Genomic DNA, 11,124 nt, shown 5'->3' with positions numbered 1-11,124 from the left:
CTGAGGGCCTGGACCAATTCGGGAGCGGGGGCGGGGCAGGAGGCGGGACTATAACCTCTCTCGGAGCGCGAGCTTCCAGGCTCCCCGGATCCAGCGCGGCCGCTTCTTACACCCGCGACCCCGCAGCCAAACGCAGCTTTCGGCGCCATGGACCCGGCGCTGGCCGCCCAGATGAGCGAGGCTGTGGCCGAGAAGATGCTCCAGTACAGGCGAGACACAGCAGGCTGGAAGATTTGCCGGGAAGGCGTGAGTGAGGAGCTGGGCGGGAAGGGGTCGCGGAGACTGCTTCGTGGGGCCCGGGTCCCCAGAAGCCCCCAACCTCCTCTTCTCCCCGTTGTTTTCTGCACCCCAATCCCCTGGACCCGACTGAAAGGGATTCCAATGGGGAATGCTTTTTTTTTTTTTTTTTTTTTCAAAAAAAGATTGGGCCTGTTAGGCTCACAGTGACCTCAGGTGGTAAGTATCTATTCCTTTGACTCAGTGACTTGCCCAAGGTCAAAACTGGCTGATGAATGGTGTTTAGGACTGGAACCCGGAACACCTGCCTCTAAAGCCTTTACCTTGTTCATTACAGCACGAGCCCCTCTCTTTGTCCATGCCAGAGCACGGGAGTAGTTTTGCTTACTTGACACCTCTGACTTTTAACAAGTAGCCCTGGGTTGCTCAAGGAAACAAAATGCATGGTGGCTTTTAAGAGAATTTGAAAACCACCCACGGCTCTTGAAATCAGCCAGTTAAGATCTTTTTCTTCATTGCGTTCTGCTGTGGGGTCAGCTTTGCCCAGGATTAGTTACAGCTTTTCCACGTGTGGGTTGCGCAGCCTTGGAGTCGAATCTTTTGAGGCCTCTGAGCCCTCTTCTGTAGAACAGGGGACTAAGCCAGGTGACCAGAGCCCTTCTAGCTCTAAAATTCTGTGGTTCTGTGCCTTTTGACAGAATGGAGTTTCAGTTTCCTGGAGGCCATCTGTGGAGTTTCCAGGGAACCTGTAAGTGCATGCCTCGTTCAAAGCTTACCAGAGATGCCGCAGCCTTCCTGGTATCTTTATGGGTTTGCCTCCTAAAATATTCAAATCAACCCTTCAACCCTGTGATCAATTGTCCTCCAGAAGTCTTACTGTTTCTAATGAAATCACTTCCAGCAAAGCGTATTCTTGTGAAAATTTAATGTCCATTTCTGAAGGCCAGAAGGGAGGTGGGGCTAATAAGTTTCAGTCTCTTCCCTGCAAGCCTGTCCTAAAGAGCAGTGACAGACTTCTAGTGCTTACATGCTATCCCAACATAAACAAGTTTATTGATGCTTTGGGGTGTAATTCCTTTTTGTGCTCCAGGTACCGAGGAGAAGGCATTGTATTTGGGACACCAGAGGAGGTGTGGGACTGTGTGAAGCCGGCTGTTGGGGGCCTGCGAGTGAAGTGGGATGAGAATGTGAATGGTTTTGAAATTATCGAAAGCATCACTGATGTAAGTCTTTCCAAGCATGTTATCTCTAGATAGCGTCTGGGCCCTGCTACGGTAACCACCTCCCATTTCTTCTGGAAGGGTGCATGATACAATAACCTCCTCCCATTTCTTCTGCAAGGGTCCATGATACAATAACCTCCTCCCATTTCTTCTGGAAGGGTCCATGATACAATAACCTCCTCCCATTTCTTCTGGAAGGGGTCCATGATACCTTTTGGCAAGGAGGTATGTGCTGCAAACACAGGCTGCCCACTGCTTGCAGCTTTGGAGACCTGCCTCAGCCCAGGTGTAGGTGGGAAACCTCATGACTCGGAGGCAGAGAAGCCATAAACAGAGCCAAAATGAGATGACAGCAGCAGTGAATGAAGATGTGTCAAGTGCACATGGGCTCTGAGGGTACTGAGGTGGTGCCTGGATTCAGCCTGTCAGCTCTCGTTTGAAATGCTGCCCCTTGATGGTGACATAAGAATGAATTGAGAGAGCCCCGGTGGGGGAGTCAGGGTTCTTTGCCAGCTGGGGGTTGTTATAGGTGGCAGTTTCTGGATTAGTTTCTTCGCTGGCAAAATGTGTGTCAGCTGGACTAGCCCTGTCCAGAACTTTCTGATGGTGGCCACAGAGCATTTGAAGGTGGCTAGTTTAAGGACATGAATTGTTTTGTTTAATTTTAATTAGACTAAATGTAGATTTAAATAGCCACGTGGAGCTGTCAGCTACTGTATTAGGCAGTATGGATCTAAATGAGCCTGCCCTGGTGGTGGTCTCTGTAGCTTTACGATCCCCACCTCATGTTGATTACAGAAGTTCGTATGAAAAAAAAGTCATAGCCAAAACTAATGAGAAAGTTACCTTGGGGAAAAGTTGCTGACCTGTTCAGTTTGAATGGTGTCTTGATTTTGACATCTGTGGACTAGCACCCTCTGGGGTGTTCACGGAGATTGTGTTGTGAAACCCCATGCAACTGACGAACCCAAATCTGAATCTGTAAGAGCCAGGTGTTCTTACCCTTGACCAAGAATTCACATTTCGGTTCATTCCCAGTTGATTATCCCAGGAGTTTATGTCACTGTTTCCTGAAGAATGAGTCACATATCTCTGGGACATCAAAGGTGAGTTTAGGTCCTTAGTGGTCAAAGCTGACATTGAATCACTTAGTGAGGAGACTTCGGTGTTTCAGTCCTTCTTTAATCTCTGATAATTTGAAGGGGAGAGTCTCAGGTGCTGATAATCCTTTGTCACCTGATTAACACTTGCTAATCTCGTTTATATAAAATAGGCAGCTGGCCTCAGGCTCAAAATTAGAATCTAATAATCATCGTGTAGATATTTTGCAGTTGCCTTTAATTTACGGCAAGTGATACACTTTTTTTCATTTCTGTAAATAGCTTCACGTTAAAACCAACTTATCTATAAGTTGTAAAAAAGTGAGCCCATTTAGAGAACAGTATTAAGTGAACAACAGGATAGGGGGATACTGGAGAGAGTAACAAAAAAGGAGGTAGTATGCAAATAATTATACACAAATGATTGAAGTTGAGGAAACATGGGTTAATGCCCTTAAAAATGCAGTAACAAGACTGTATGCAGAACTTTCTGCTTGAACTTAAAAATGGCTACTTTTTTTTTTTTTTTTTTGAGACAGAGTCTTACTCTTGTTGCCCAGGCTGGAGTGCAGTGTGTGATCTTGGCTCACTGCAACCTCTGCCTTCTGGGTTCAAGAGACTCTCCTGCCTCAGCCTCCTGAGTAGCTGGGACTACAGGTGCTAATTTTTTTTTTTTTTTTGTATTTTTAGTAGAGATAGGGTTTCCCCATGCTGGCCAGGCTGGTCTCGAACTCCTGACCTCACAGGTGATCTGCCCACTTCGGCCTCCCAAAGTGCTGGGATTACAGGCGTGAGCCACCTTGCTGGGCCAACTGCCTACATCTTTTTTTAGTATGTTTACACTAGTCTCGACACAGTGGCTGGGGGGCCATGAAAGAGAATGAAAGACTAGAAAGTAACATGATACCTGAGCTATCATAGTAATGATTAAATGATAAGCACTGTCATTTACGGAGTCCTTATACTGTGTTCCAAGTTTGGAGCCCTGCAACTGAAACCCTGAAGGAAGGTAACAGTTTGGCAGGTAAAGAGCTGTACCAGATGTGCCCAGGCTCACAAGGTAACACGTGCCAGAGCAGGAGTTGAGAGCCAGCTGGTGACCAACTCTCTAGACTCCCATGCTTGGAGGTGCCACCTCTGCCTTCACCCCAGCTTAATTTCTGGGTCCTTGTGACCTGATTGCTCAGAGGCTCCACAAGACAAGTGATATGGTTTCATCATTGTTACTTTGCAGCCACTTCCCGTTCCCCGGGTTGGCAGGACCACAGAGAAGTGGGTGTTCGCCTGTGCTAAATTCTACTTAGTGCCAGCTGAGCTTGCCCTTTTCATCAGTTTGCCTGTGGGATTGGGTCGGTGAAGCTGGTAGGCTCTCCCTCCTTCTCTGGGCACCCTGATTTGTCTTTGGGGGAGCGTGCCTGTTCATTGTGTGGGGCTGCTGCACTAGACGACCCAGGACCCTTAGCCCCTGGCACCCACTTCCCTGAAGCCTGGACCAGTAGCAGCCCCATGTACTTGCCTGACTCCAGTTTTCTCTGGTATGAGGGTCTTCACCCTTTTTGCTTACATACTTCGACAGATTTTTGAGAAATTATACATCATCCTCAGACATCTAGTTGACACTTATTAATAACATTTGGTTGACAACTAAATTTTCATAAGTTGCAAAGTGTGTCATTTTTGACATGCAGTAAATCTCAATTTTGAACAAAGAAACTATTTTTGTAGATGTATCTAAATATATACATTTTTATTTACTGTTATCCATTTTTAAAATAAGCAACATTTTTTAAATAGTCAGAAATTGTGTATAACTGTTTTCCTGGAACTCAAATTTCCGTTCCATGTAGCCCTCTGAATTTCACCCTAATATAATACATGTTTGTTCTTGGAAGTCATCATCTTGCATCATAAATATGCATAGAGATGGAAATTTTTAAAATTATGTATTTCCTGTAATCATGAGACTAATTATCTTTTAAAAAATCTGAATTGAGGTATGAGTGTAATTCATTTAAATAACATGATTATATTATAAATTCTGATATGTGAAAAGTAAAACATTTTGCATCTTTGGATAAGATGAATGGGAGCTCATTTTTCTAGCTAACTCATAAGTCCATGAAAAGATGAACTTTTCAATAGACAGCTGCAAAGTAGAGGGGAAGCACAGGCTATTGGTGAGCTCAGGTTTACAAAAAAGCGGAGAATTGCCAAGTAATAGCCCTTTATCATTTAGTGAAGCAATGAAAATGTGGAGAAAGGGCTCTTCCTTAGAGATTGGCATTTCTCAGCATGATTTTGGCAACTCCCAAATATCCTAATTATAAAATAGATAGATGATGGATAGCTAGATGGATGGATGGATAGGACACAGGGCCGTGCCATGAGTGTGTTGCGTTTATGACATGTGCTACTGTTGTCTTCAAAATTTGTTTCCAAAGTCCTTCTCACCTTGGTTTCCAGATACTGTACCTCAGGAATGATGCATTTGGGGACAGTCATCAGAGGTGGAAACAGTATAATTTTTTTTTTCAAATTTTTCATCACTTCTACCATTACTGTTACAAAATATCAGAATATAGAAATGGCAAAATTGCCTTGTTTCTGACACCAACTTTTGGAATATGCTTAAGAAAGGGGAAAACATGAAATTCTAACACCAGAGTGTAGTGCCTTGATTAAATATTGCAGCCAGCACTCCCCATTGTCCCTTTGCCACCCTGGAGGATTTTATGCGGTGGGACAATTCATGGTAGGATGATTCTGGATGAATGGGGCTGTGCTGTGCTTTTCTTCAAGTGGGAAAGGAGCCCTGCGTTCAGGTGTAGCCTGTTCCCAGGCAGGTCACTGGGGGAAACATGAAGGAAACATACAGTAGAGTCATCTGGAAATCCATTCCCATTGCACCCATTGAAAAGTGCTCAAGGGCCCCCAGGGATCTCATGCTCACTTGAAGATGAATTTCCTGAGGCCAAAAGTGTCCTTTCTGAAAGGTTTCTCAGCAACACGTGGTGCCCCAAGTCTTAATACCTGAGGGGAAAGGCGAAGAGATGGAGATCTTTACCATCCCTCTCACCTACCCTGAGACCTCCCCCAGGACAGTGCCATTGCTGGCCTAGGTTGTACTTTTCCATCGTGACCTCAAGAGAGCCTGGGCCCCACTCTCCTGCAGGATGGGATGAATGGGAGAAAGCCCAGCATCCTTGGTTTATAAAATGGGAGTGTGAACTGCTGGGGTATGCTGAGATTGAGTGAGTTTCAAGGTATTCCCTCCCAGGGTTGGGACCGTGGTGAATTGAACAGTTGCTCCAGGCATAGCATAGGAGGCTGAGCAAGTGCAGGGTTAGCTCTGAAAAGGAGTGGCCTCTCTTGCCTCTTCCTAGCCCTGGCCCTGTTCAAATCCCATCTCCACCATGAGCTTCGTGCTAAGTTCCTTAGTCTCTCCAAGTCTGTTTCCTCACCAGTAGGAAGGATTAATGATACCTATTTTCTTTTGTTTTCTTTTTTTCTTTTTTTTGAGACAGAGTCTTGCTCTTTCGCCCAGGCTGGAGTACAATAGCACGATCTCAGCTTACTACACCCTCTGCTTCCCAGGTTCCAGTGACTCTCCTGCCTCAGCCTCCTGGGCAGCTGCGGTTACAGGTGCACGCCACCGTGCCCAGCTAATTTTTTTGTTTTTAGTAGAGACAGTTTTGCCATGTTGGCCAGACTGCTCTCAAACTCCTGACCTCAGGTGATCCACCCACCTCAGGCTCCTAAAGTGCTAGGAAGACAGGCGTGAGCCACCATGCCCAGCCTAATGATAGCTATTTCTAAAGGTTAAGGGACAACTGAGAGCTTTGTCCAGCCAGACTCTTACTAGGTGCTCAATAAATGGCACCTCTTATGGTCACTTGTGAGACATGACCTCGGCATGGCACTGGTCTGCAGCTAGATAGCTGTGGGCAGCCTGTGTCACAGCTCTCGTCTTGTAAACTGGGTATATTTCCATGACACTCAGCTCCTGGGAAGACTTGATCTGGATCTTAACTGTTTATAATGCCTGGAATACGGACAGTCCTGGTACCTTTCCCAGACCTTGAGGGGGTGAGGTGGGAGTTGGGAGATGTCTGGCCAGCAGTCACAGCTGCGTGCTCCTTACTGTTATTTATAGTGCCTGTACTACTGACAGTGACAGTGCCTACTGTCAATCCTGATACCTTTCCCAGCCCTTGAGGGGGTGGGGTGGGAGTTGGAGAAAATGTCAGGCCAGCAGTCACAGCTGCATGCTTCTCTGGTTTGGCAGACCCTGTGCGTAAGCAGAACTTCCACCCCCTCGGCTGCCATGAAGCTCATTTCTCCTAGAGACTTTGTGGACTTGGTGCTAATCAAGAGATATGAGGATGGGACCATCAGTTCCAATGGTGAGTGATGCCCAGAGGAGCTGCCACACCTTCCCGTGATGCTGGGTTTTCTCTTCTGCACCCTTCAGTTCCTCAAGGAAAGCCAAGCAACCAGAAGTCACCAGAAATTCACACTCTGAGTCCCCTACCTCGCCTGGTCGGGTTTGGGAGGATTCAGGGCCATGGGGGTCTGAGGCAAGACAGTCCACATGCCAGTAATTTTATTAAGTCACGGTTTTGCCAGTGCCCCTTTTTATTTCTGCGATGCTCATGGTGTGTGCTGTAGACATGTGGGTTGTTGGACGGCAAACAACCTGTGCAGAATCTAGGGCTGTGTCGTCTTGAGGGTTTTGGTGCTGTCCACTCCCTTAACACCCAGCGAGGGGCAGAACTCCTGCCTCTGCACAGCCCCTACTATTCCTCCAATTCTTCTACGTGGGAGAGTTGGTGGATGCATCCATGCCTCTCCTGGATGAGATCTGAGAGAGGCACCTACCTCCTCCCACTGCCAGACCTTGTGTTCTAGAATGTTCTTTTCTCTGACACTTGGCAAACTTGAGAAAGCTGTGTGCATGTTTATGCATGAATGTGTATGAATATGCGTGAGTGCAAGTGTGTGTGCATGTGTGAATTTGTGTACACGCATGCAAGTGTATTTGTGTGCGTGAGTGTAAAGGGCAGTAGGGTGGGAGTAGTGGGAACTTGGGCCAAGAGGCAGGAGTCCCTCACGGACTCCCGGGCTGCAGGTAGTCACTTCTTTGTGCTCTATGGCACCCGAGGGGCGGTGGCCCGTCTGAAGTTGTAACTCGCCGTCTGCACTGTCTTCCAGCCAGCCATGTGGAACATCCGTTATGCCCCCCGAAGCCAGGCTTTGTGAGAGGATTTAACCATCCTTGTGGTTGCTTCTGTGAACCTCTTCCAGGGTAAGGTTAATTTCCTGCATTGAGGTACATGGCTCGGATCTGACTGTGGCTTCCCTGTGGACCTTCTGTGTAAAGGAGCACTTTGATCATGATTCATTAGAAGAAAAATGCCTTACAGCTCTTTAGATTGTGACAATACAAAATGCTTTCACACACGTCTGTGACATCATACATGAAAGTACCTGGTACACGGGTAAGAATTGAGGGGGGCATTACTGTTATTATTTTTGATGCAGAAAATTTTCCCTGCAGCCTCCAGCTTAGGTCAATGTCATGGTCCATTTAGCAAATGAGGACATTGAGGTTTGGGGAGGTTAAGTGATGTGTGTGGAGTCAAAGGCTAGGAGGTTGGCAGGGCAGGACCTGTGCTCTGAGACCTCCCTGAGCACCCCCAGCCAGCCAGGAGCAGCTTTGAGGATAGCTGTCCCCACCCCACATTTCACACAGCGATCATTTCTCTTCAGTGACAAATGTGGCAGCGCTCAGGCCTAATGGGCAGTGCTGAGACCACACTGTAATCAGCCTCAGAATCAAGCCCAGGCACCCTCTGTTCCCATTTTGCCACAGGTCATGGTCAGGCTCTTACCAGGAATTTTCCATGTAATGAATTACCTGAAGGTTTCTAGTTTATCCTGCAAGTTGACAGCAAAATAAATTGCGCCTCGCAGGTGTGTCTCAGTGTTCCCTGCATTCTCCGTATGGATGCCTGGAGGGAAGGGGTCTGGGCCTCGACCACATTGTCCCGGGAGGGTGGACCTTGGTGCTATGGGATTTTACCAAATCCAGACCTAGCACGGTTATGTTACCCTCTTTGCTAAGCTGGCTTTTCAGATATCATGTGAGGTCTTTTCTTAGACGTAACAAAATTTTGAGCTTGAAAATAGCACAGTGTGCCCTACCACATGCATATACACACGTGCGTTCAGTTTCAGTTTCCCCGATAGGTAGGTGCCCTGGATCCCTGCCCTGAGCTCATTCCCTTGTCCTCTCCCTCCTTAGTCAGAAGCTAAGATTCACCTTTCAATGGTGCCAGGTCTGACGGAGAGGAATTTTCAGAATAAGAGGCAGAGCCCTTTCTTCTTAGGGGCTGAATCCCATTGCTGTCTTCTTTTGGGTGGAATCCTTCATGCCAGGTAGCAAAGGTATCACATGGATTCTGTTTTTTGTTTTTTGTTTTTGTTTTTTTTTTGAGACACAGTTTTGCTGTCACCCAGGCTGGAGTGCAGTGGCGTAATCTCGACTCACTGCAACCTCTGCCTCCCAGGCTTAAGCAATTCTCCTGCCTCAGCCACCCAAGTAGCTGGGATTACAGGTACCTGCCACCATACCTGGCAAATTTTTTGGTATTTTTAGTAGATCCAGGGTTCCACCATGTTGGCCAGGCTGGTCTCAAACTCCTGACCTCAAATGATCCCCCTGCCATGGCCTCCCATATTGCTGTGATTACAAGTGTGAGCCACCCTGCCTGGCCTGATTGCATGGATTTTGCTGATAGGGTGGTTGGGGATCCCACAAAACCCTGCCAGTGTGAGGGTTTTAACTCAAGAGTTGACTCTTCCAACTCCTGTCCACTTGATTAAAAACATTGTGTGTTCTTAGTAAAGCTTCCCTTCCAGAGCCTGCTGCATGCAGCTATTCTCATGAGGCTGTGGATCTGAAATCTGTGACAATGACGATTCACTCCTATTCTGTGAAGATAGACCTGTTCTGCACACTGGACTCAGCAGACAGTAATCACAGCAGCAGCAGCAAACACTTAAACAGCACCACTGTGTGTCAGCCACTATTCTAAGCACTTTATATCAATTAACTATTTTTTATAACAACCCTAAGGCATTGTTATCCTTATTTTTAAGGTAAGAATGGTGGGTGCACAGAGAGGTTTAGTAACTTACCCAAGGTCACCTAGCCAGCAAATAAGGTGGCCACAGTCTAAGTCTGGCCATCTGGCTCCAGAATCTGGGCTCTTAACCCGGATATTGATGTCTCAACAGCTAGAGTGTCTGCCCTCTTGGAGCTTAGATTCCAATGAAGCAGGAGGAGACAGACAAAACACAAATTTAAGTAGTTCTATCTCATGGATGCTCTCTTAAGTATCAGATGTTAAGTGCCTGGGGGAAAACCGAAGCCAGATAAAGGTGCCAGGGAAAGGTGTGAGTGGGTCATCTGGGGGTTTCCCTAATAAGACTTTTGAGCAAAGCACAAATGCAGGGAGTCTTGGGCGTGCTGGTAGAGTGAGCATGGCAGGGAGGTGAGCAGATGCAAAGTCCCAGAAGTGGGAGCAGGAGCCGGGGCAAGAGCAGGGCCTTTAAGGAACAGCACAGAAGGAGGTGATGTGTTAATGAGGGGTGCGGCTGGGACATTCGGCCTTTGAGCACTTTCTTCTGAATAAAAGGGGAGGCCACGGGGGAGGCCTGAGCAGGGCATCCTCTGACTTTGGTATTAACTGCAGTGACACATCTAGAATGGAAGAGGCTGTGAGCAGGGAAGGAAGAGGACTCATCGGGTGGTGAGGTGGTGGTAGTGGTATTGAGGCCAGAGATAGTGGTGGCTACGCTCCAAGTGTCTGCAGTGGGCGGGGGAGACGTGCTCTCAAGGTGGAGGAGCCTGTATTTGTGGTCGAAGCAGCATGACCGCCATTTATGGAGCACTTGCTCTGTGCACAGAAGGATGCTAAGTGTACTTCACACCTCCTTTCATTAAATCCTTCTAGCAACCATAGTGGATGCCTTCATCCCAGCGTTTTCTGCAGGGAGACTGAGTGACCTACAGCTCCTCTGTGCCCCCTTTTGCCCTTTCTGTTGTTGTCACATAATGGTGTACGTGCAAGAGCCACCACTCCCCAAAGCCACTGTGATGAAGAGAGTTTGTCCCATCCCACGCAGCCTCTCACATAGTCCACCCACCACAAAGCCCAGTCCCCACCCAGAGGGAAACATGATCACGGAGTCTCAGTTCTCACTCACCTGTTCATGTTTCCAAAGAGGATGCTGCTCAGAGGTGACAGGGGCTGGAGGGAGAGCAGGGAGGAAGAGAAGGCCCTAGCAAAGGTGGATGGGCAGGGTTTGGTGGGTGAGGGAGAGGGTAGAGTGCAGAGCATGCTGAGGCTGTAAGGTAGAAGGAAGTCCCTGTCCCCTGGAGTTCACCCTCTTTGGGGAAGCAGGGCACGAGCAGAGGAGAAAAGCCACAGCCCAGAGGAGCACACGCTCTCACCCCTGTGGATCTGCTGGCCCCAGCCTGTTCCAGCCTTGGTCCTTCT

At 47.7% G+C, this 11,124-nt stretch overlaps 1 protein-coding gene across 2 annotated transcripts in view; it reads left to right on the top strand.

The window, feature by feature from the left end:
- Positions 1–5: 5 nt before the first annotated feature.
- The window catches only part of STARD5 (StAR related lipid transfer domain containing 5), a 25,268-nt gene continuing 14,149 nt past the window's right edge, over positions 6–11,124 (top strand). Inside the window, exons 1-5 of one of the 2 annotated variants that reach the window (XM_017502239.2) lie at positions 6–246; positions 936–985; positions 1,328–1,460; positions 6,846–6,963; positions 7,772–7,865. In XM_017502239.2, coding sequence (XP_017357728.1) covers positions 148–246; positions 936–985; positions 1,328–1,460; positions 6,846–6,963; positions 7,772–7,865 — 494 coding nt within the window. In that variant the 5' untranslated portion in view covers positions 6–147. Of the gene's footprint in view, positions 247–935; positions 1,048–1,327; positions 1,461–6,845; positions 6,964–7,771; positions 7,866–11,124 lie in introns of those variants that run through there. The other variant, XM_037729126.1, reaches the window with a different exon arrangement.

This window comes from Cebus imitator, unplaced genomic scaffold, assembly GCF_001604975.1.
Source record: "Cebus imitator isolate Cc_AM_T3 unplaced genomic scaffold, Cebus_imitator-1.0 Scaffold295, whole genome shotgun sequence".
Taxonomy (NCBI): Eukaryota; Metazoa; Chordata; class Mammalia; order Primates; family Cebidae; genus Cebus; species Cebus imitator.
The sequence above is the reverse complement of the archived record's forward strand: the minus strand, read 5'-3'. Positions and strand labels throughout refer to the sequence as shown.